At 41.8% G+C, this 24,194-nt stretch overlaps 1 protein-coding gene across 6 annotated transcripts in view; it reads left to right on the forward strand.

Annotated features, from left to right (window-relative positions):
* Positions 1-24,194, forward strand: part of LOC133475618 (multivesicular body subunit 12B-like) — a 47,699-nt gene that overhangs the window by 7,606 nt on the left and 15,899 nt on the right. For 5 of the 6 annotated variants that reach the window (XM_061768721.1, XM_061768724.1, XM_061768722.1 and 2 more), the window contains 6 exons: positions 8,051-8,146; positions 8,673-8,735; positions 10,577-10,667; positions 11,629-11,758; positions 12,655-12,765; positions 21,150-21,208. In XM_061768721.1, coding sequence (XP_061624705.1) covers positions 8,051-8,146; positions 8,673-8,735; positions 10,577-10,667; positions 11,629-11,758; positions 12,655-12,765; positions 21,150-21,208 — 550 coding nt within the window. The remainder of the gene's footprint in view (positions 1-8,050; positions 8,147-8,672; positions 8,736-10,576; positions 10,668-11,628; positions 11,759-12,654; positions 12,766-21,149; positions 21,209-24,194) is intronic. The other variant, XM_061768725.1, reaches the window with a different exon arrangement.

A 24,194-nucleotide genomic window follows, 5' to 3' on the forward strand; every position in this document is an offset into this window, starting at 1 on the left:
TAAGATCCATCTATAATGTTGTAAGTCACCTAAAATTATTAGTTTTGTCTTTTGTGAGAGCGTCGTGGTGACTTACTGCATGTTTTTGGGCTGGTGGTGGTTTCATTTTGGCTTAAGCTAAATGTTCTACTTCCTGTTTCCTTTATTCCTCTTCCTGACTGATCTGTTTGCCAGAGCAGTCTCTTAGGTAATGGTCAGATTTGATTGGAATCTTCTGTGTGCTCATTGAGCACCATCAGTTTGTGCTGTTTGACAAAGATGAAAAATGAGCAGTGAGTAAAACTTGGGCAGTTATGTTCATTGTTAGCGCTGGCCGATAGTCGCCAGGTGCCAGCTGGCGAGCTGCTGCTCATCATTAAATGTTGAAGAAATTGTTTGATTGCAGTTTTTACTGCCAATGGTTGTGCAACAAAGTAAGTTAAAGGGAATATTATTTTTGTCCATGAGCTTGTTTTTTAAAATGATTCCGTTGGACCACAAAAATGAAGCAATGCCTGATTGCCATTAGTGAATTTGTACTTATTGTTTGTTTCAATCAGATTCAGAATCATCTTAATTGGCCAGTTATGTTCCAAGACACACGAGAAATTTGTCTCCAGTAGTTGGAGCCACTCCAGTATAACTACAAACAGTCAAAATATAGGTGAAGGTGTACCACTAGTGTGGTGATACTGATATAATGGCAACTGTGCAAATGAATATATCAAAAATATCAAAACCCTAAAAAAAAATCTAAAAAGATTACGTTATATCTGTAAGTCACACCTGAGCGGAAAATAAATCATGTTTAGAAACGAATAACACAATTCGTGTTTAACCTTACTCTTGTGTTAACTTTCTGTCATCATCTCTTTTGTTAAGGGGTCGGTTTTGACCCATGTATTAAATCAGCTATAAAATACACTAAAAACAATAAGCTATCATCCAGTTTGTTTCTCATCTCCTGGTTACCTTGTTAGGCTTCGTTATCCATGAAAATGTTGGTTTTAATACTTTTGGTGTCATTTTAATATTAATAACTAAAGTAACATTTATGGTGTTACGGGTCGATTCCGACCCATATGTATTTAGATCAAGCAAAGGCAAAATGTATTTTTTTTTTTGTCAGCAATAGAATTTGAATATCAACTGAAAGTAAAGGAAAAGCAGAACAGGTCATGACACAAAATATAGATTTTCATGGTCAAACCAACCAATCAAGCAAATCAACTACTATTATCCAAAACTAATACAAAGGTAAATCAGAGTAAAAGCAAGAACATGCTTGTGTATGTGTAAACGTTGAGGAAAGTGGAGCCCTGCCCTTCACCTGCCAGATTTCAGCAGGCAACTCAGGTTTATTTTTCGTCACTGTTCCCACCATGGTAAGTTTCCTTTTGAGAAGTTCTTGCCCGAGGTCATAGCTGGTAAAAAAAAAAAAAAATAGTATTGTGACCCTGCAGTCCAGTGGTCATATCGAGGACCACACGTTTTCCTTGATTTTCCTCAGGAATGCCACTCGCAGCTTTGCCTGTGTAAATCTGTAGATTCCAGGCATGGCTGTTTTTTTTTTTGTTTTTTTTTGCATCATAGGCTGCCCAGATTTTTATGCCGTATCTCCCTGGCTTACTGGGCATTTATTGGCAGAAGGGGCATTTTCCTCGGAAAGGGATAAGACTTTCATCCACTGTGACTTCTGGCCGTGGGTTGAACATCAGCATAAGGAGCCGCACGCATCTCTCCCAGACATCCCTGATGGGCGCAAGCTTGTCAGATCTCGCTCTGGTCTCTCGTTTGTCAAATCTGAGGATTCTTGATATCATTTGAAATGTCTGAAGTGACATTGTTGCCCGGGGGAGGAAACCGGAGTGCCCGGAGAAAACCCACACAGGCCGGGGGAGAACATGCGGGGCTGGGATTTGCACCCCGGTCCTCAGAACTGGGAGGCAGACGCTCTAACCAGTGTACAATTGGAACTCAATCGGTCTCCATTGCAGAGGTACGGACTCGAGTCACATGACTCGAGTCATGAATTTGATGACTTAAACTTGACTTGACAAAATGTTAAAAGGCTCGCAACTCGACTTGGACTTGAACAGCAATGAGTCTTGACTTCAATTGAACTTGAACCCATTGACAGTACAACATAAATCAACAATAAATATGACAGCTAAATAAGGTATACATTCCAAGAACCACTGTTAGTATACACAAAAACGACAACGCCATTAAATGTAACATTAAGGATGTTAACGATTGCAAAGAATAAAAAATAAAAACATTGACTGGTGGGAATCGCAGCGCTTGACATCACGTATACTTGTTTTCGTTAGCATTAGCAGCTAGCTTAGTGAGCGATCACGCAAATAGTTACACGGCGGGCTGGCCGTTCGCTGTCTGGGCTTCCTGTTCAGTAACAGTCCGGTTTAATCAGTATAGTGTTTTCAAGAATCAGTCTTGTACTGTATTTCTTTTTTTATTCAATTTATTTACCAGTCGATCAGCACACAGCTAGCATCTATTCGACATGAAACAACATTCTTCTTCGTGTCCTTTTCCTCACCTCTTTTTGACATTTTATTTTCTACATAGTGCCCCCTAGTGTTGTGATACCACAGTTGGATAAAATTGTTCCTCTATAAAAAATGACAAACTTGTGTTCCTCTTTTTTTTAAATTAATGCCTTATGGTTTTGATACAAGAAATGCCAAGTTTAAACTGAACTGTATTTGTATTTGTGTTTGAAATTGCCTCACTAGCAACATTTGTAGACAAGAAAATGCAGTTTCCTGAAAAGTAGTGTTTGGGTTAGCCTAACCCTGACCATAACCCTGTTGATTATCTAAAAGAGGAAATCAATTGGTCATTGATTATTAATTGAAATGTCTCATTTTCTCTTGTGAATTCATAACTGCTCTTTAACCAAGCAAAAATATTTTTTATCCTTATACTTGATTATTCCAATGGAACTGTCAGTAGAATACCCAATTACTAATTGCAGCACTACTGGATGCAAATTGACATCTACTGTGACAGTTCAGTTTAATGTCACTTCAGAAATGAAGTGAGAAAAAGTAAGTCACAGTATATCAAAATGTATTATCAATCGATTTTGAAAGGGCAATAAATTAAGCCCTCCCCTTTGACAATTGGCTTTGAAGGTGCAAAGATTTTGATTAGTTTTTGTAAAAAGGTTCAATGCAGTTGTTTATCAAATTAGTTTTTTATGAATAAATATAGATTTTATTATATATTAAATATATAAATGCAGTATGTAATATATACAAATGAATTAACTATCAATATTATATTTATGAAACTATATCTTTTTTAATGTTGTTTTTGCAAAATGACTTGAAAGGACTCAAAAGTCAAAAGTGTAGGACTTGCGACTTGACTCGGGACTTGAAGGCAAAGACTCGAGACTTAATTGTGACTCGCAAAGCAACGACTTGGTCGCACCTCTGCTCCATTGCGTTCGACCTTGGAGGTTTGTGTCAGTATTTGGATATGACAAGTGTCATCATACTAAACCCTTGAGGTCTCCAAAAGAAATGAATGGCGCTTTATTTGGAGATATTATTTATGTTTTATTCATAACTCATTAAAATTGATTCATTTGCAATGAGGCTCGCATGAGAAATCACTTTAATGGTGTGCGAGAGAATATTCGCATCTTCAGGAACATCATTTGAAGATGTTTTTTGTTTGGTTTTTTTCATCTTCAAATTTGGAATGCAAACAAATCAGGAATGAATGTGCTGACAATATTACATTGTATTGATTTTTGGCCTTCGGTGCGACACTCCTTTTACTGCTTACCACTGTTACCGTTTTCTTTATAGAGCAAATCAAAGGGCTGATTAACTCTTTTGCTCTGTGATGCTGTGCCGTGCCGTGTGTTCTCATCTCTGAACTTGAGCAGAACGTTCCAACACGAGAGAGCGCGAGCCCAGATCAAACGCGGTTCCACCGGGATCTGCAGCTTTTCTCAAGCACGAGCAGCCACCCAACATCAAACGCGGCGCACACGCTCAGGCGTACTTTGAATCTGTGCAACGGTTGAAAAAGGGGATCGGGGGGGGGGGGGGGGGGGGGGTGCCTTTCAAATTCACAAGCATTTGACTTGTTAGTCTCATAAACTCATTACAAAAATTTGCATTTAGTTCAAGAGGCATAACATTGCTTTTGCATTTGCTGGGACATCAGGGAGAAGAATCCCAAACTGCTAGTCAGTTTTTAAGGAAGAATATTCACTTAAAAGCAATTGTTTTGGTATTCAGAAGATCCTATTTCATCTCTTCTCCAGAGCTTGACAACAGCATACTGTTACCACTCGGTAAATCTTCTGCAAAATGTGTTGTCCTCCTTCTTAATTAAAGTACAGTATTATCACTAATATGAAATGCTGGCTGACATCTATTTATTGTACTTGGACTGAAAAAGGTATTCCAGTCAGGTTCAGCATTTTTACTACCCCCCCCCTAAAAAAACAAAAAATATTTCACCTTTAATTGCAGCTTTTGGGAAAAGGTGCGACAATTTCTTTCTCAAACTTCTTCTGGAAGAACTCAATAATGGTAATCATCTTATGTGTTTCAACTTTTTTCATGTCCAAGACTTGTTTGGTTTTTCTTTGGCGGTTTGAAGTCCAAAGTGTTGCACAATTTTTATTTTTTTTGGGGGGGTTGGGAATTCCAATTTATGGGAATTTAAATACACAAGTTACACTGTACCTTTTCTGGGCCATGTTAAGGTCTCAGGTTCTGTTCTAAACATGCAAAATGCAAACATTTTCCAAATGGCGCTCGCTCTGCGGTGATGGTCGGCGAGTAGCCGACGATGAATCGAACGCGTGCTGTCATGGAACGGACAAACCACACTGAGCAAGACGGCAACCTTTACAGACCGATCATTCAATCAATATTTTATTTTCCTAACATGTTTCATACTTGCAGAAGCAACAAAAATGCTTCACAGAGCAGGTAATAAGAGACAAAAAAAATATCTCCCCCTCCAGCCCACAGTCTCTGACCCCTCCCGTTCCCACTGCCATCACGCAACCTCCATCCCATGACAAAAGACAAAAGATATTAGATTTTAGATATTAGATTCAAATGTATTAAGAATATAAGGATGTAAATATAAAGAGCGCTGTGCAAAAGTCTCGGTTTTTATTATGTACTTTTTTTCCGAGAATTTTGACATAATAAAAAACAGTGACGGACATATTGTACTTTTAGAACGATTAAGCAAGAACATAAACAATTGCCATGAAACTTCATCAAAAGGATGCATGAGACAAGCAAGAACATGGTATCAATTTGGATGAAGGTACGGATACAGGAATACATTTTATGTTTTATTTTTTGGTTTTGCTAATGTTACAATTGTGGCAGGGAAGAAGACTGAGCAGATTTGAGCGGTAGGCCTGTCGGGATGGGAGCGTTTTTGTTGTTGTTGTTGTTTTTTTAATGGTGCTAAATGACCAAAGATTTTTTCAGTCAACTATATCGTGATGAAAGTTGAGTCGAAGTTGATTATCCAATGATGTCATTGATATTTGTGCAGCACAGTACAGGGGACCCCAACCAATTTATTTGTGTGTCTCTGGTGTATTAACTATTATAAAAACATAAAAAAAAAGATTTTGGTAGTTATCAATGCTGTTCATTTAGGGCATCTCCGGCATAAAATTAGTGGGTGGTCTACTGCAGTGTTCCCAATGATGTGGAGGACCCCAGCAAAGGCAAGCAGGGAGGCAAATGATTTATTAAAAACAAAAAAGACAACAAAGCCATGTGGAAAACTCTAAATACTACATTAACAAAGTCAAAAACACCAAGATTGAAAGTAACAAAGAAATAAAACAGTCAACACAACATGAAACAAAACTCGACACGTGACTTGCAACGACAATGAGCCGACGCAAACCGCACAAAGCCAGGGAGCTAAATACAGACACATTGACGAGACAACGAGGCACACCTGGACAAGGCACGAGCGGCTCCTGCCACATCCCAAAAACTTGCACGGTAGGTTGATTGAAGAATCTAAATTGCCCGTAGGTGTGAATGTGAGTGCGAATGGTTGTTTGTTTTTATGTGGCCTGCGAGTGGCTGGCAACCAGTTCAGGGTGTACCCGATTGGCTGGTCCTGCCCGAGGATAGCTGGCATAGGCTCCAGCACTCCCGCGACCCTTGTGAGGAGAAGCGGCTCGGAAAATGGACGGATGGATTTAAGTGAAATTGGACACTAATGTGCCAGGGCACAGTGTTTGGGAATCGCGGGTCTAATACTTGCGTTGGACGTGTTAAGTACCGCATCAATTTTCACATCAGAATTCAGACACATACAGTACTGTACAAAGTGCAATTTGCCAGGGACACTTTTGAGTCTTCTGCTCTCTACGGAAGCAATCAATCGTTTTCCCATTCCGTCTGTTTGTCCTCTATGTCTCCAGAGTGGCGTTTTCTGTACAGCTGTGCTCCTCTTCGTCGGTCTCCTGAGCACTTTCTATCGAAAATTCAGCACCTGTTTACATGTCTCATCCGTGTTGTTGCGATTTTTGGGATGTAGCAATTGAATTTTTTTTAATCAGCGCCATGCAGAGCTGTGACATCTGTTGGCGCTCGCACATCCGTTGAAGGAGCCCTTTGTACGAAGTACGAAGAGCAGCCGGAAGAACCACTACAGATTGCTTCTGCCACGGCGAAGCAGTCGGCCTTTGACATTCAAGCTGCGTCGTCGTGGAGCCGCCCCCGCCTGTGGCAGGATGATGCCTGCGGTTCCTCCTAAGAGGACCGTGCCCTCATTACTCTTCAACTTGACTTTGGGTTTCACAAAAGTGGACCTTTGCTTATGCTGACAGAACGCTGTGACTACTGACCCGGAAAAAGCGGCCGAGACGGCTTGTCTCGTGAAGAAGACCGAGGCTCTGTGATGTATCGGCTCCTTGTGGGACTTTTAGTTGAAGTGCTGTTGGTGACTCCCAGCCAGAGAAGCGCTCGCCTCTCATCTAACGCTCACTCCGTCTTTTTCACCTCACAATCTCTGCTCCCTGCATCAAGTCGACCCCCCCCCCCCCCCCCCCCAAACCCCCCCGCCCCCATTCCATCTTGTCTGTTGTGGTTTTGCATGAATCTCCCTGTGCCATGTTTCGCCCCCATCCAGTCACCGGGGTCATTCATCATTATTGTCAAGGGGGGGGGGGGGTAACGCGTGCGGGTGGGTGCGGAGATCTATGACTTCTTCATTTGAATGAACCTCATTAGATTGACTCTTCTTTGTAAAGGATCCCTTTAGAAAATAACCCTGGCAGTTATTTAGGTGATTCTCACATTGGAGCCAATGGGACATGACGCCGCAACCGAGCATATTTGCTTCAGCGATAGAGGAGTCTGCAGGTTATATTTTATTCCGCGCAACACGCCGCAATGTTGTTGAGGACCTTGAGCTCGACTCGTGGCACCCGAATGCTGTCAATATGATGCAATCTATTATTCTTACTGCATGCGTCAATCTTTGATAACTATGAATGAGCTTATTATACAAGGACGAGACGCTCCTTTATTGGGGTGTAGCCTCATTTCTGCACACTCGTTAAATTGCTTTCTATACTCAGCAGTTTACTCTTTGAATATTTGTCTCATTAAATACTAGGCTGGCTCCACGAAGGGTGCACAGCAGTCAAACTTCAAGGTGCAGTATTCTTGTCTTACCTGTACTTTGCTACGGGGATACTGCATATTTTGAAAGTATATATTATTTTGCCGCGGAAGCACACAGACGTATGGTTTCCTTATTAGAGCGGATTGTTGTCAGGGCATCTTTAATCAGCCTTCTCCCAAGGGATGATATTTTTAGCCAGCTTTTTGGAAGCTAAGACTCCTTTACGCAAGCAGAGCTCTAATGAGATGGAGCCCGAGTGTAGGCAAGCATTAATTAAGGCGAGTATGCAAGGAAGAGACAATGGCAACACGCTCATGGCATACATACATTAACTTTATCCCACCTCCTGAATTTTTTTTCCACCCTCCTTGTTTTTTTTTCTTTCTTTTTTCTGATGTAGGTAGCACAAACAACAGATGGCTCTGACGCTGACCTGTGGAAGGACGGCTTATTCAAATCCAAGGTCACTCGCTACCTCTGTTTCAGCAGAAAACCTGTAAGTGATGGAATGTAAAGTATCACTTTCCTTGAGCATTCTGCAATAACTCTGTGGCACATTTTTGTCCGTCTGCCTGTTGCTTTCAGCCAGAATGTTTTAGCATGCTTCGCACTCTGATTAATCCTATTTTTAAAAGGGCAGCACTGGCAGTGCAGTTTTGATGTTTTTTTTTTTTTTTTTTTTTTTTTTTTACAGATAATGGATTTCCATGCATATTCAAAGTGTGTAGACCCTCATTGCAAAATCTTTCTTGCCGTTGGTCCGCCTGAGGTTATTTGTTTATTGATGACACATCAATGAGCTGTATTTTAACAAGTTATCATTATTTAATCCAAGTGTATCTGCAGCGAAAATGATGATTGTGATGACGGAACATGAAAATCTTCCTTTTATTCAAGCAAATGACACCACATTATTTACGGTTGATTTTAGGCTGTTTAATTTCACCAGCAGCTTTTGTGTCATTAAAATGCTAACAATTGTCTAATTCTGTATTTCATTTTATTCAATTCTGTTATGTCAGTTGGTGTTCTATAGTTGGTTCATAATCATTGGAAACCCATCTTTTATCACCGAGCTGACACAGGTTGGTATTTATGTTTTTGATAATTGCAGTCCAAAAAAAAAAAAAGATATATATTTGGTAACTTTGAGAAGGTGACTGGAATTGGATTCTATGGTACAGGTTTACCTAAAGAAGTGTCCACTGAACGTGCAAAGTATGAAGCACTTTCAACAAAATCTGCACACTTCCTGTTTTGACAAGATTACAAGATTACATTTACAAAATGTCCTCTAACGTCCAGACAACGCGGCAGCAGCTGCCTCATGCCCAAGTTCAATCTGGACTGCCGGCTAGTGGATAGCATACAAATAGCCCGGCCCTTGTTCCTGTTTATTCTCTTAAAATGTGTGTCTGCATTGTTTTAAAGACTTTGACACAAATAAAACACGACAGAGCTATCAAGAAAGGCTATTTTGTCTGCCAGTCAAAGGAACTCGCAGTGTAATTGTCTACGACAAAAACAGATTCTGTAAAATTATCCCTTGAATTATATGGGTGGGAAGTAAATAGTTTGTGATTTATCATACTCCGGCTGAACTAGATGAACCCCCTTTGTCACGTTCTGATGGGGGGGGGGAATCCCCAGTAAAAGAGGCAAATATGAAAAAAGCTCCCATGCATAGTAATAACATTCATCCATATTCCTCCTTAAGTCCATGTAAAAACTATGAATAAAAAATCTCTCTAATGGCAATGACTGTCAGGCAACTGCAGTAGAAGAATCTGCGCATCAAGTCACGCCTGGTTCAGCCCACTTTCTTCTTTCGGCTGTGTATTATTGCAATTTATTATGGCCAAAAATGAAAATGTAAAGGAGTCATGGAAGAGTCATGTTTGAAAATGTCAGATGACGCACTCCCTGAATCTTTTCAAAACAGCATCCACTTCCTCATCTCGATTATATTCTCCAGCTAATGACCAAAATAGATTTTTTTTTTTTTTTTTTTTTAGAAAAGTGTAATTACCAAGGATTGAAAGACTATTAAAAAACTATTAATCGAGGCATGAATTTTTTTTTGCCCAGTGTGACATGTATCTGATTTTTTTTTCATGTCAATGTGAACAGTACCATTCCAATTTTTTCATATCCGACACAGGCCTCTTTCATATACGAATATAAATCGGATATGTATCCGACGCAAGTGAAATCTGGACCCTCAGGTCGCGTTCATCCGACTTATACGTTATGAAAAGGAGACAAACGTCACAATTGTTGGACAAAACAGACGCGCGACGAAAGCAATGGCGGACGAAGGAGCAGAAAACAACCAGTGGCGAAAACTCAATATAAGAAAAAGTTGGCTCTGGTTGCACAAAATCCTTGAAATGGCCACAAATGCATCAAGACCAAGGGTTATATTTACTTCTGTGTCATGCGCATGCGCATTCGTATCACTTCACGGACGCATTCCCGTTCACAATAGAAGTTGCTTTTGTTTTTGTCACGTGAGCGACGAAATGAAATTGAGCATCGTGCCCTGCAGTGTGAACGTAACTTTTGATGCTCCATCGAGCCTCAGATGGAGATTGGGTTCCGTTTGTTGCAACAACAACAAAAAATAAGAAAGAAAAGCATCGTGCATCGATTTATTATCCTCAAATTGAATCGTATCATTGTCAATGGGCCAAATATCATTCTTCAATCGAATCAGAACCATGAAAAAGTACACTAACTGAATTGTAAAAATTGATTTTGACATGTCTGGTAATTATTTCAGCTACTTTGTCCACCCGTGTTAAGAGACTTAACAATTGACTCTATGTGCCATTTTCTCTCCAAAATAAAGCAAGCTTTTTATTTCCTTACTCTGCATCCGTACAAAGTTGACTTTGCATCAACGGCCTCTGATTCTGTGTGTTAGGGCCCTGATGTTGTCGTGGATGTGAAGTTGACTGACATGAAGGACGCATTGCCAAAGGGCTTTGTTGCAGTGCACGAAACAATGGACACAAGTAAGAAAAGAGACAACGGCGACCACAGCCTGGCTCGCCTTCGCACTCTCTGACCAGCAGCTTTGCTTAAGCTCGCGAATGTTTTATGGGTTCAGGTTAGCTTAGTTTATGGTCGACTGCGGGAATAAAATAAACATTTTGCCCCAGAGGTATAAAAGAAGAGAATCATGAGTCATTGTTTATCTAAGCTGGAGCTGTGCTTTTCTTTATGAGGGCCTTATTTATTTATGTATTTATTTGGGAAGAGGCAGAGTGGATCGGGGTTATCTAATATTAATGAAATGCATTCCCCAATGCTTTAGTGCTTTTTGAGTGCTATGTATTTCCCCTTCACTATCCATGCCTTGGAAATATAATAATATTTTGGTGTGCGGAGCAAGGACAGCGTATTTATTATTTTTATTACCATTCCATTTATGCTGCACTCACAATGTTGCTGGGGAAATAAATGAGAAAAGCACAGAAGCAATATACAAAAGGATTGCATTTTTTTTGTGAGAAAGAAGAAAAGACATTATGTTCTGTTTGTCTATTGTGTAATTTAATATTTAATTACTTTATGTGGCGCTGTGTTTAATGTACTGTACGTGCGGCATCATGTATGAGTTTCTATTCCGGAACCGGTTGAATTCCCTGTCATGCGCTAATGTTGAAGGAGGATTCCGTTGCTTCTTTCATCTGACCTCATACAAATGATGACAGCACGTGTGGATTTGTAGCTTTTTGTTTTGTCGTGTTTTGTTTTTACACGCAAACTGATACTTTACTGATGTACAGGGGTAGCAATGTGCAATTGCTATTATCAAGGTATTATCAAGCCGTTGCCTCTCAACGACTATTAGCCAAAAGCAAGACAGCTATTTAGTACAAGTGAACATATCTCGGGTTGTTTTTGGCTTGAAAAAAAACCAGAATACATGGTGCCATTTGCCGCCTGACACGTTCATGTCTGCTCGATCAGAGGAGCCCGCCATGAGGAAGAGGCGGCTTTGTGTGAAAATCAGCCCACGTGCAGCTGCGCAGACGGCCGTATTTGACATCCAGATCGTTGCCAAATCCACGTTTCATCTTCTCCACTACACCTGCATGGGGTACGTTGCTGACTACCGCAAGTAAATTGAATAAATCAATGTTAAGAATGCTACCCGATATTAACATGGAGCTGAAAGCGTCATCGCATGTCCTCAATACAGCGCGAAAATGAACAGTCACATTCACATTGTTAGTTTTGTTATACAATTGCTGAGATGTCCTGCAGAGTTCATATATTTATAAAGCTCTGTCTCCTTTTTGGGCGACAGCCATCTTGAAATTAATTTACTTTCGCTTGTTAGTTTGCGTCACCACTGTGGCTACCAATGTTTCCGCATGCCTCGTGTGCAGAAGATAAAATCGCAACAGATGTCAAGCAGCGTCAGATTGAATCGCACAGTGTGTCTGCCTCTTGCTGCCTTTCCAATCGCAACAAGGAATACACAATGAAATGAAGTGAACCCTGGGCTTAGGGTTGACCCTCGTCCTAACACTAATCCTAACCTAACCCTAACACCCTAACCTTATGTTCAGAGCGAAACACAAAAGAGATGGAGGACAAACAGAGGTGAAACATCTCTTTGTGGGACTTGATTGGAGTTGTGCTGCGGTCATGTGAGCAGGCAAAAGCGTAAGAACCCCCCAAAAAAATCTGGATCTCCTCCAGCTCGCTCTATAAAACTGCCATCCCAAGTCGACACCCTTCACCCAGTCACGAATGTGAAAGCACTTTCTTATTTTCTTTTTTTCCAATGCGTGCGGTAAGTTCTAAATTTGGGCTCAGCGGTCACCATGACAACGTGGGCACAAAGTGACGATGCTGCGGTTACAGCAGGGAAGTTGATACGTCCGAGCCACGAATGGATGTGTGTTGTGTGGCTTGCGTTAATTTTAGAAGACTACAAACGTTGGGATTTGATCACTTTCTCAGCATATAATTCTCTTTGTTGCGCAGAGAGATCAATAAAATGGGGATATGGTATCGAATGGGAGAGCTTCCTCATCTGCAGTCATCTCAGGGGAGATTCGGCAGAGTTCAAAATGATGTCCCCTCTGACATTGAAAGGTAATATTTTTGTCAAATCCGTGTTGTTTGATTGTTATTTCCTGTTGATTGTTGTTATTGTCACTTTACTATACATTTTACGGAGGTAATCTCACCTGTGCTCGTCCATGGAAACGTGGCTGAAGGCAATTGTAGTGAGGGTCAGCTCAATGAAGGGGAGCACGGGTTCAATGTGGGCTAAGCGTCGACTATCTGCCGAGTTCCCAGAAGGCAAAGACGGGCCACTTCCGTTCCGACTTGAGCCACAGCAATGCTGTGCACACAAACTGAGAGGCCAAGTAGCCCGGAGATGGAGCAACAGCTGCAGAGGAAGGGAGGAGAGCTCCGGGATCTTTGGCACGCTGAAGTGTGCGTGCATGTCGGCTCTCTGCTCATGCCGCTGCTGCATCCTCCGCCTCGGGCCTCGCAGTCAGCTCCAAGGCAGATAAGATCAATTATTTATGCCAATGAAGACCTGGGGATTTCCACTGCAAATCGTAAATAAACAGCTGAAACGCTGTCACAGTGGGCTTGGCAGAGGATCCTGGCATGTTTGCCAGAGCGTGAGGCTTTTTGCTTGGCCATCATTTGCTGAGCTGAGTAAAAGCCACATAAAAGCTTCACAATGTCTGAGGAGAATAAATAAAGACCTGGAATAAAAGGCCACAAATTCAGAGGCGGCGAGCAGGCCTTTGCAACGCTTACTTGTCATTCCCTGTTCTTTTGAAGCCCACTTTCAAGTTGGTGAGGATCAGAGTTTGGGATGAATTGGACCTCCAAGCAACTCTTACCCCCTCCGATGCCACTTTTATATTCAAATTCAAATTCATTCTGGACTCCGAGTCTTCTTTTTGAGAGTAATTCCATCCATAATTCACTGACACGCGAGAACAGGACTGTGGGTATGCAGCCAAGCCCCTTTAAATTGTTAATCGGGCATCGCTGCAAAACTATGTAGAGCAGACATCCTAACAAGCAGCCGCAAACACGTCTGCGTGCGCAGACACTTTCGGGGGCGGGTGCTCAAGCCCAAAAAAACTGCACCCTTTGTCAAAATCAGTTGGAAGATGAACAAAACACAAATGTGTACACAAATACTTATGTATTTGTGTTAACACAATCAACACGGTCAAGGATAGAACTATGAACAGAAGAGTCAATGGGCTGCATATGTGCACCGCAGATCAGTGAGGGGCACAATTCTCGAGAGGACTCAACTAAATGCTCATCCGATATGAAAACACTTTGAGGGGAGAAATGAGAGCGTAACTGCTTTATTTATTTAAAAATTTGTTTTAATTGATTATTAAAGACAAAATGGCCTGCAGTGGAAAGAGCCCTTTTTTCCTCCAGGGCAAAGGGGCTGGTGCTCGAGCACCACTAGAGTTCTATCTGCGCACGTGCCTGCGTCTGCAGTCATTTAAAAGTAAAGACAATGATTTATGACTCCATGATTGCTGAAGTACAAGGTGACTCTTCATAGCATTGTCCCATATACTATAGTATACTATACTATACTATACTTTATTGCTATTCAGTCGCAGCTTCAGTGAGTGCTCTCAACGATAGGCACAAAATGTTTTCAATGCAGTCGACATTCATCCTTTTGTAATTTTCGGGATCATTTTAAAAGCTGCGATTATTCCTTTTAAATGTTTTGTTGCCTCAGGCTGTGGTCTATTTTTGAATGGATGCAAAATATCAATTATGTTTTAATCGTGCCAAGCTTTGCCAGACCTTCAAATGGCGGCTAGTTCCATTTTTAAGTGATATTTTATATCTCACCAATTAGTAGCGGTAGTTCAAGTAAAATGAAGGATAAACTGCAATAGTTAGTTCTTATTGGCTCAGGCTGTTGCACCATATTGAGCCACTAAAATGTTTAGATGCAAAGCTGTTGCTTACTGCTGTACAAATGCAAGCAATTGGTTTATTGCGAGCATTCACAAGTGTCTTAAAATTGCTTACAGTTGTTTTTTTCCCCCATATTTTTTTCATAAACAGCACTAGTACTTATAATCTCGATACATTGCATATTTGCGAAGTTAAATGAGCATCAATAATACATTAAGCAAGTTATCTACTTATTTCTCAGAACCCATTACACTTCTAAACTAGTTGGCGAGACACAAAATAGTTGGTACCTTTCTGTTCAAGAACAATGGTCACTTAAATAACTTGACAAAAGTTTTGTTTTGAACAAATAATAATCATTTGGGAACAGAAATTCATTATTTTATGATGGTTCCTTGCTTTTTTAACAAATGGAACTCAGGCATTGCTTTATTATTGGCCTGGAGAACAAATCTGGTAAGCTTAATATATTTGGTTGCCCAACATTTTGAGGCAATCGCTCCAATCTTATGATTTATGTAATTCTCAATTGGAAATTTCTGCAGAAAAAAACATTGCACACACATGGTAGAAGTGAGATTTAGATCGGAGCCTTGAGTACTTTTAATATTTCTTTTTTTTTTATGTTTGTCTACTGTTGTGGTTGTTGTGTCAACATGAATAACTCGTGCTGCAAAACAAATCTACCAACGGGTATGAATAAAATAAACTGAACTGAACTGGATCATTAAGTCGAAGAAGAGGTGGAAAGCGGGTTCTTCGGCAGAAAGAGAAGAGGAAAGCACAGAGCCTAGAACTGAATGTGGGGTCTTTGAATGTTGGGACGATGACAGGAAATTCTCGGGAGTTGGTTGACATGATGATTAGGAGAATGGTTGATATATTGTGTGTCCAGGAGACCAGGTGGAAAGGCAGTAAGGCTAGAAGTTTAGGGGCAGGGTTGAAATTATTTGACCATGGTGTAGATGGGAAGAGAAATGGAGTCGGGGTTATTTTAAAAGAAGAGTTGGCTAAGAATGTCTTGGAGGTGAAAAGATTATCAGATCGAGTGATGAGGCTTGAACCTGAAATTGAGGGTGTTATGTATAATGTGATTAGCGCTATGCCCCACAGGTAGGATGTGACCTCGAGGTGAAAGAGAAATTCTGGAAGGAGCTAGACAAAGTAATTCTGAGCATCCCAGACAGAGAGTGAGTCGTGATTGGTGCAGATTGTAATGGACATGTTGGTGAAGGAAACAAGGGTGATGAAGAAGTGATGGGTAAGTACGACATCCAGGAAAGGAACTTGGAGGGACAGATGGTGGTAGACTTTGCAAATGGCTGTAGTGAACACTTTTTTCCAAAAGAGGCAGGAACATAGGGTGACCTACAAGGAGGTAGAAGCACGCAGGTGGATTACATCTTGTGCAGCCGATGTAATCTGAAGGAGGTTAGCGACAGGTAGTGGTAGGGGAGAGTGTGGCTAGACAGCATAGGATGGTGGTGTGTAAGATGACTCTGGTCGTGGGGAGGAAGATTAGGAAGACAAAGGCAGAGCAGAGAACCATGTGCTGGAAGCTGAGACAGGACGAGTGTTGTGCAGCTTTTCGGGAAGAAGTGAGACAGGCTCTCGGTGGACGGGAGAAGCTTCTAGAAGACTGGACCGCTGCAGCCAAGGTGATCAGAGAGGCAGGCAGGAGAGTACTTGGTGTATATTCTGGCAGGAAGCGAGAGAAGGAGACTTGGTGGTGGAACCTCACAGTACAGGAAATCATACAAGGAAAAAAGGTTAGCTAAGAAGAAGTGGGACACTGAGAGGACCGAGGAGAGGCGAAAGGAATACATTGAGAGGTAGGGCAAAGGTAGAGGTGGCAAAGGCCAAACAAGAGGCATAGATGACATGTATGCCAGGTTGGACACTAAGGAAGGAGAAAAGGATCTATGCCGGTTGGCCAGACAGGTGGATAGAGATGGGAAGGATGTGCAGCAGGTTAGGGTGATTAAGGATAGGGATGGAAATGTGTTGACTGGTGCCAGTAGTGTGCTAGCTAGATGGAAAGAATACTTTGAGGAGTTGATGAATGAGGAAAATGAGAGCGAAGGGAGAGTAGAAGAGGCAAGTGTGGTGGACAAGGAAGTCGCAATGATTAGTAAGGGGGAAGTTAGAAAGGCATTAAAGAGGGTGAAAATGGAAAGGCAGTTGGTCCTGATGACATTCCTGTGGCGGTATGGAAGCATCTAGGAGAGGTGGCTGTGGAGTTTTTGACCAGCTTGTTCAATAGAATTCTACCACGTGAGAAGATGCCTGCGGAATGGAGGAAAAGTGTGATGTGCAGAGCTGTGGGAACTATAGAGGAATAAAGTTGATGAGCCACACAATGAAGTTGTGGGAAGGAGTAGTGGAGGCTAGATTCAGGAAAAAAGTGAGTATTTGCGAGCAACAGTATGGTTTCATGCCTAGAAAGAGTACCACAGATGCATTATTTGCCTTGAGGATGTTGATGGAAAAGTACAGAGAAGGTCAGAAGCAGCTACATTGTGTCTTGTAGAGCTAGAGAAAGCCTATGACAGAGTACCCGAGTGGTACTGCATGCGCAAGTCTGGAGTGGCAGAGAAGTATGTTAGAATAATACAGGACATGTACGAGGGCAGCAGGTGTGACAGACGAATTTAAGGTGGAGGTGGGACTGCATCAGGGATCAGCCCTGAGCCCCTTCCTGTTTGCAGTGGTGATGGATAGGCTGACAGATGAGGTTAGACTGGAATCCCCGTGGACCACGATGTTTGCAGATGACATTGTGATCTGCAGGGAAATCACGGAGCAGGTGGAGGAACAGTTAGAAAGATGGAGGCATGCACTGGAAAGCGGAGGAATGAAGATTAGCCGAAGTGAGACAGAATATAAGTGCATGAATGAGAGGGGTGGAGAAGGGTACAGGGAGAAGAGATAGCAAGGGTGGAGGACTTGAAATACTTGGGGTAAACCGTCCAGAGCAATGGTGAGTGTGGTCAGGAAGTGAAGAAACAGGTCCAAGCAGGTTGGAACGGGTGGAGGAAGGTGTCAGATGTGTTATGTGACAGAAGAGTCTCTGCTCGGATGAAGGGCAAAGTTTATAAAACAGTGGTGAGGCCAGCCTTGATGGACGGATTAGAGACAGTGGCACTGAAGAGACGACAGGAAGCAGAGCTGGAGGCGGCGGAAATTAAGATGTTGAGGTTCGCTCTCGGAGTGGCCAGGTTGGATAAAATTAGAAATGAGCTCATCGGAGGGATGGCCAAGGCTCGATGTTTTGGAGACAAAGTTAGAGAGAGCAGACCTCGATGGTTTGGACATGTCCAGAGGAGAAATAGTGAGTATATTGGTAGAAGGATGATGAGGATGGAGCTGCCAGGCAACAGAGCGAGAGGAAGACCAATGAGAAGGTTGATGGATGTCGTGAGGGAAGACATGAGGGCAGTTGGTGTTCGAGAGGAGGATGCAGTCGATTAGCTTACATGGAAATGGATGACGCGCTGTGGCGACCCTTAACGGGACAAGCCCAAAGGAAAAGAAGAAGAACTGGATCGTTACAATTAATAAAGCATAACATTCAACCAATAAAACATTATTTTTCTTCTCAGGAATCAGTGTGTAAGTACAGTTTGAGATCCTAATCAATAAATAATCATTGACTGTGCTATTCTCTTCAATATTACAATTCTATTCAATTCTGTAAATACTGTACATTCTCATATTCCCCCGCAAATGTTGCGGCTGAGGTGGAAGTCACAACCCCAACCACTGGCCGCACTACAATATGCGAGCAAACTCGGAAAGTCTCTTTCTTCATCCTCTTTCACTCTGCATTCCTACGGCCACATCTCCGCTTGTTCTTCTGATACAACTGTCACTGCTAAAGCTGGTAAGTGACTGCTAGCATAAATTAGCCTTGTCCTAATATTACCACTGAATCTGCTTCAATTGGACTGCAGTTTTTGACATTTCTATTACAATTTTAGCCCAATGTACACAGAGTAGCATTCAAATTAAACTGGAGAGTGATACAAATAAAAGTCCTTTGTTTCCATTGCAAAGCTGACTGTGGTATACGTGACACCTAAAGAGTGATCCATGTGCCAATTGGCATGTCAATACATTGTGGCTCGGGCTGCCTTCTGGCTGCGCCACTCATGCACCTCTGCAGGAGATTGGAGCAGCCTGTGTTGCAGGCTGCTTAGACAAGACTTCCTACTCCACCCTGACTGTGTGTCTGTTTCCTGACAGACAATCTATCCAAGGTGTTGAAATCCATTCTTACCTATGCGTACACATTACTTTGTTACATTCTGAAAGGTGGCAACAATTGGCTCAGATCAGCGCAGTGGTTTCTGAACAATGCCAGAGATGATTGAATGATTGGCCGAAATCTGACGGGCTCAATCCTTTCGGCGATTTGCCACCAAATTCGGAAGTGCCTCTGACACTGAGCTTAAAGGGGGAGGAGAATGACGGCACCTATGAAGCAGCGCCGTCAGCACGTGTTGTCACAGGGGAGGCGAGATGTGTGTCAAAAGAAGAACTTTCACTTTCCTCGTCATCCTGCTGACTGCCACTTCTGTTTCTTTTCTCCTTCTTCTTCTGTCTGACATTGACAATACAGCAAAATGAAGACCATTGTGTCCAAGATTTGAACGTCAATTGCAAAAACACTGTGACGTGACCTTAACAGCTGTGGTACGCTTTGTGACACGGACATATTTCATGGGAACATAAATATCTTGATCTGTGTTGTAATTGTGTAAATCCTGGACGGCTCTGTTCCCGGTTTTACTATAATGTGATGAGGAACTACACGCTCTAATTGAATATTCCAATTACTCAAAAATATGTCAGTATGGCTCTCCTTGACTGAAATGAGGATTAATGGTTGTCAAAACTCCAGTGGCTACCATAATACAAGTCCCGACACTGCTGTTGATTAGCAAATGTACTTGCCATGTTTTTGTTTTGGGCATTAGTTGTCTAATTGATTTGCCATATGTCGGCCTCTCCAAAGCGCCTGAAATTGTATTTGGAAATCCCAATTTGGAGAGAGGCGGCCTTGGAATGCGAGCAGATGGCAAAAGCGACCCTTGAGATTTACTTTAGAAAAGCTTCATATGAACACAGGAATGTTTTCCATGGGGAGCGTTTAGGGAGCTTCGTGTACAAATATCGAGTCCACTACATACTTATCCCACTTCTCTTTTAGTTTCTGATGGTGTTTCTGGGTATTGATTGACAAAAACAAATACCGGCTCCTAAAGAAGACATTGAAACCTTTCCACCAGCACTTGATCAGTGTGCTGGATGTCTGTGCGATTTGACAGATGTGCAGTTTTCCTTTCAGCTGCGGGATCAACCTTTGCAAGGTAAAAGAAGTCTGCAACGAATATGGCAATCGTCCCCACAAGATTGATGCCAACCTTTTAAAAATTCACCATCGGTCTGCATTCAACATGGCCAAATGCTAATGTAAATGAGGGGGAAAAAAGTTGAGACTTTCATTGCAAGGAAATCAGCTCATGAATAACACAGCCAGTTAACAGTCTTCTTTTATTGCACTTGATAGAAATTATTGTATTTATTCTTCTCCTTAGACGAGCTACGTCGTCCAAAGGTGCAATTTATGTACCGCCTCTTCCTTTTAGCTGGAGAATTTCAATTTGATCTCTCTCCCAACTACCATAGGCTGCTATCCACACATAGAACATGCATCATGTAGTATACGCCGCGAACGTATATAGTACGTGTATAAACAAACAAAGCACTCATCATTTGGAGCGTTCTTGCCTCCACAATCTGCTTGTTTGTTTGTTTTTATAGCACAACGGTGACTTCTCCGGAATCTTTCGAACCTGCATGGTCTTGTATAACATCGAATGTCTGTGCGTTCTAATCATAGCAATTCCCATTTAATGATATTACTGACTGCTTTGCGTCATTGTTATGAGATCGTTTGTTTTATAGCCGCCGTATTCTTGAGCTACCTCCAAGGCACGTCATGTTTTGCAGCTCTCCTGAAGCAGTTTTTTCCCCTCCTCACTAGCTGTGGATTTATCGATCCGTAGGGGTGAAGCAGGGGCTGTAATTTGTGATAGCTTGATTGATGAGGATTTCAATCTTGTATGGTTTGTTAACTTCAGCTGCCCACAAAGTGCATTCAGTGCCGTTTGCTGTAATACAAGGCCATGAAACGGTAAAAGCAGACTTCCCTTGAATCATGGAATCCCGTGGCTCCTCCAGACTTAACAAGATCCTGTTCTAAAGCCCCGTCGAAGGTCTGTGCGAGCCCGCAGGCGACTGAGGCGGGTTTAACGATTGTCTTATTTTCTCCGTTTAAACTCAAACTTTGATTTCGCAGCTCCGGTCTGTCTTTTCGACTGAGCGACTTTAATATTTCCGTAGACTTTCCGTGCCTCCGCTACATGTAAACGTGTGTCAATAAATGCTATAAGAATACAGTACGGCAACCTTTCATTTAATATGGCACACATTGAAGTACGGTATTGATAGGCTGACACTGTATTATTTCTTTCCGTCTGTCGTAGGACGACCAGCGGCAGCCCGGAGTGTGAGCACCAGAGGAGCGGCAGCTACACGTTGACAGGTAGAGCCTCTCTCACACTTCAGACCTAAACACGCAAATATTTTACCGCCACTGTCGTCAACCATGACATTTTGATGAAAACTCTGACGAGCAGCAAAATGTACTTTTTTGTGGCATTGTGGGAATAAGAGTATTTACCGGTGAAAGTGAAAAGAAAAGAGGAACGTGACAATGTCTATATTCCATACGTGTTCACGTGCTAGGTCGGATGTACCACCAAAAGTCACCCGATAAAAACGTTTCTACCATTTTGATCAAAACATAGATTTAACTAGTAATAGTGATAATTGGCAGTGTGGGCTCGTGGAGGTTACGACTTTTAAGAATGAAACAATTTTTGACTTTGTTTGCTGCTGTGTTATGCAGGATTTATTACACCAGAAACCCTTTCTTGATTGAACGTCAATGGCAACAAACAGCCCTGCATTTACACTTCTTCTCTGCTTGATCTGCAGCTGAGAAACTTTCCTATTATTTACCCTGCATTCCATTATCCGGCAAAGAGACATTATGACGTAAACCGAGGTGAGAGGCTTTTCCATTTTCGAGGCAGAATTTAAGCAGGAACAGGAAGCGCCAAACGGAATCTGTTTGTGTGACGACATGAAGCAGGCGGCTTTTTATCTAGCTGGAGAGAGACACCATGTGGTGAGGATAATCCTCCTGCTGCTCAGCACACACACGAGCTTGAGGTCATTTTACCAAACCTCATCCAAATAGTTTCAGAAATAATAAACAGGCATAAGAAATATTTGTTTCAGGAATTTAATACCACACATTTATCTTCTTTTTTTTTTTTTCGACACATATCATTATGTTCATGGTTCACGGGGAGGCTAGGAGCCCATCCCAGCTGACAAACATTCTGGACACAAAGCCAAAATATGGTTTAATTGATCATAAAATGACAAATTATTGTAATAAGTCACGATATGTATGCGGGTTTAAGACTATAATATGCGGCCCCAGAATGAGAAGAAATATTGCTGGTTGCAAAGGGATGTGAGTGACAGTGAAGAACTAGCACAAACTGTAAATACGCTTGCGACGGTCCTCATTTATCGTTGGACAAAAAGAAGCAGCACATCTTTTGTTTGTTTCGCAGCATCAAAATTGGACAGAAAAAAAAAAAAACTTTGCTTCATTAACAATGTGATTGCCTGCTGACCCGATGTGACCTTGGAGACAACAAGCTATTTAATTGTGAACGGTTAGTGTGTGCGCGCGTGTGCGTGCGTGCATGCGTGGGAGTCTGTGTGTGCGGGCTGACAGCTGGCCAGGTTGGAGTTGCTCTAAAAGCATGTGCGCTCTGTCAGGCTCGTACAGGCGCCTTCTTTAGGATTGATGAATTGCCTGCTTTCTTGATTAAACCCTCCGTCACTTCCCAACTAAACAAAAAGCCCAGCACACGAAAGAGAAGCGCGGCGAGGGGAGGAGAGGTAACATGTCTGGGAAACGTGTCATCAGCAGTCACGTTATGTACAGATGTGATGTGCAGGCGCTCTGACATTTATTACCACACTATTAAAACCTATTCACATTCATTTTTTGAATCCCCCTTTCACTTGACAGTTCAAGTTCATTTGAGGAGTTATCGAGTTTTCATAGCAATCGTAGGCTTTTTCTATGCTGGCATCACTTTGATCCAAGCCTTCCCAATTAGGTCTGTTGTGATGGAAAATGATATATCATGAAAGAATCCATCCTGCATTCTTGAACTGTGTCAAAGAATAATACATTCAAAAGAAATAAAATGTATAAAACTGGGATAACAGAGAAAGCAAGTCCCCTGCACACAGTGTTCAGCAAACATCCACCTGTTAATCTAATAAAAAGTCCTACATTTGCATATCTGTCCCATTAATCCAAAATAAATCCTGACATTGGCCCTCATCTAGAGGAATATGGAGTGCAATTATTTCCCGATCCATTAGAGGAAGTTCAATTAAAAGACGTGAGACAATTCATCCTTCAGAGAAAGAGGTGGGGAAAAAATAGAAAGCTGCAAATGAACTTGGGTTTGCAAAATATCTTGACAGGATGACAGTGATTTTTGACTCTCAGGAAACAATATTCAAAATCTTATTAAACTGTGTGCATCTTCATTTAATTTGCAGCAAATAATTGGAAGATGCAATGGTGCTTTCCAATTAAAGCTCCACTTTATGCTGTTTAATAATACCCTCGTAATAATATAGCTTATGAAATGACAGGTAAGTTGGTGTATGAATAAAACATAAAGCCCTGTAATAAGAGACAGGAAAAACGCAAGACAGTTGTTGGGGGGCTTTTAAATGCTCAACATAATTTGCATATATTAATCTCCTCTTTTCAGCCTTATCAAGTATTCCGCTGTATTTGAAGTTAAAATAGTCATGACAGGCAGCCGTACGCTTGGTTTTTCCAAGGATTTATAACTTGTATAATTCTGGATCTTTAATAAGTCCATATGACTGATCCTCTGGGTTCTGTGGAATTTGGTTAATTGTTCCAGATGGTGCTCACTGATTAAGCAAAATGACTTCCTTTCTCTTCTTTCCCCCCCAAACTACACCCTTGCTTGATTGACTAACTTGGAGAAAAAAGATTATTTTGGCGTAGCACTTTCGCTAAGAGGTTTCTCATCAGGTTTCAAACAAAAGTTCCATCTTATTTTTTTTCAGGCTGTGCTGGGGTGGGGCTTTGAGGTGGGGCGCGGGGGGTGTCATTTGAGCCCTTATCGCACTCCGTGATGGATCGCAACTGTTTCTGCACTGCCGGGCCAATATATTTGAGAATAGCACACCTATTTAGTCGAAGGGATTAAAAACACAACCTCTGGCTAGCGACACAAAACGTATTATGAGTGAAATTCATTCTCTTCCGTGTCTTTCTCTTTCTCACGGGATTGCAGTCCACTTGCAACTGGAGTCAGGCAGCCACAGCTCACTGACATTCTGTTTTGCATCAGTTAAACTGAACCGAATGAATCATTTATGGAAGTGTT

Source organism: Phyllopteryx taeniolatus, chromosome 3, assembly GCF_024500385.1.
Source record: "Phyllopteryx taeniolatus isolate TA_2022b chromosome 3, UOR_Ptae_1.2, whole genome shotgun sequence".
Classification (NCBI taxonomy): domain Eukaryota; kingdom Metazoa; phylum Chordata; class Actinopteri; order Syngnathiformes; family Syngnathidae; genus Phyllopteryx; species Phyllopteryx taeniolatus.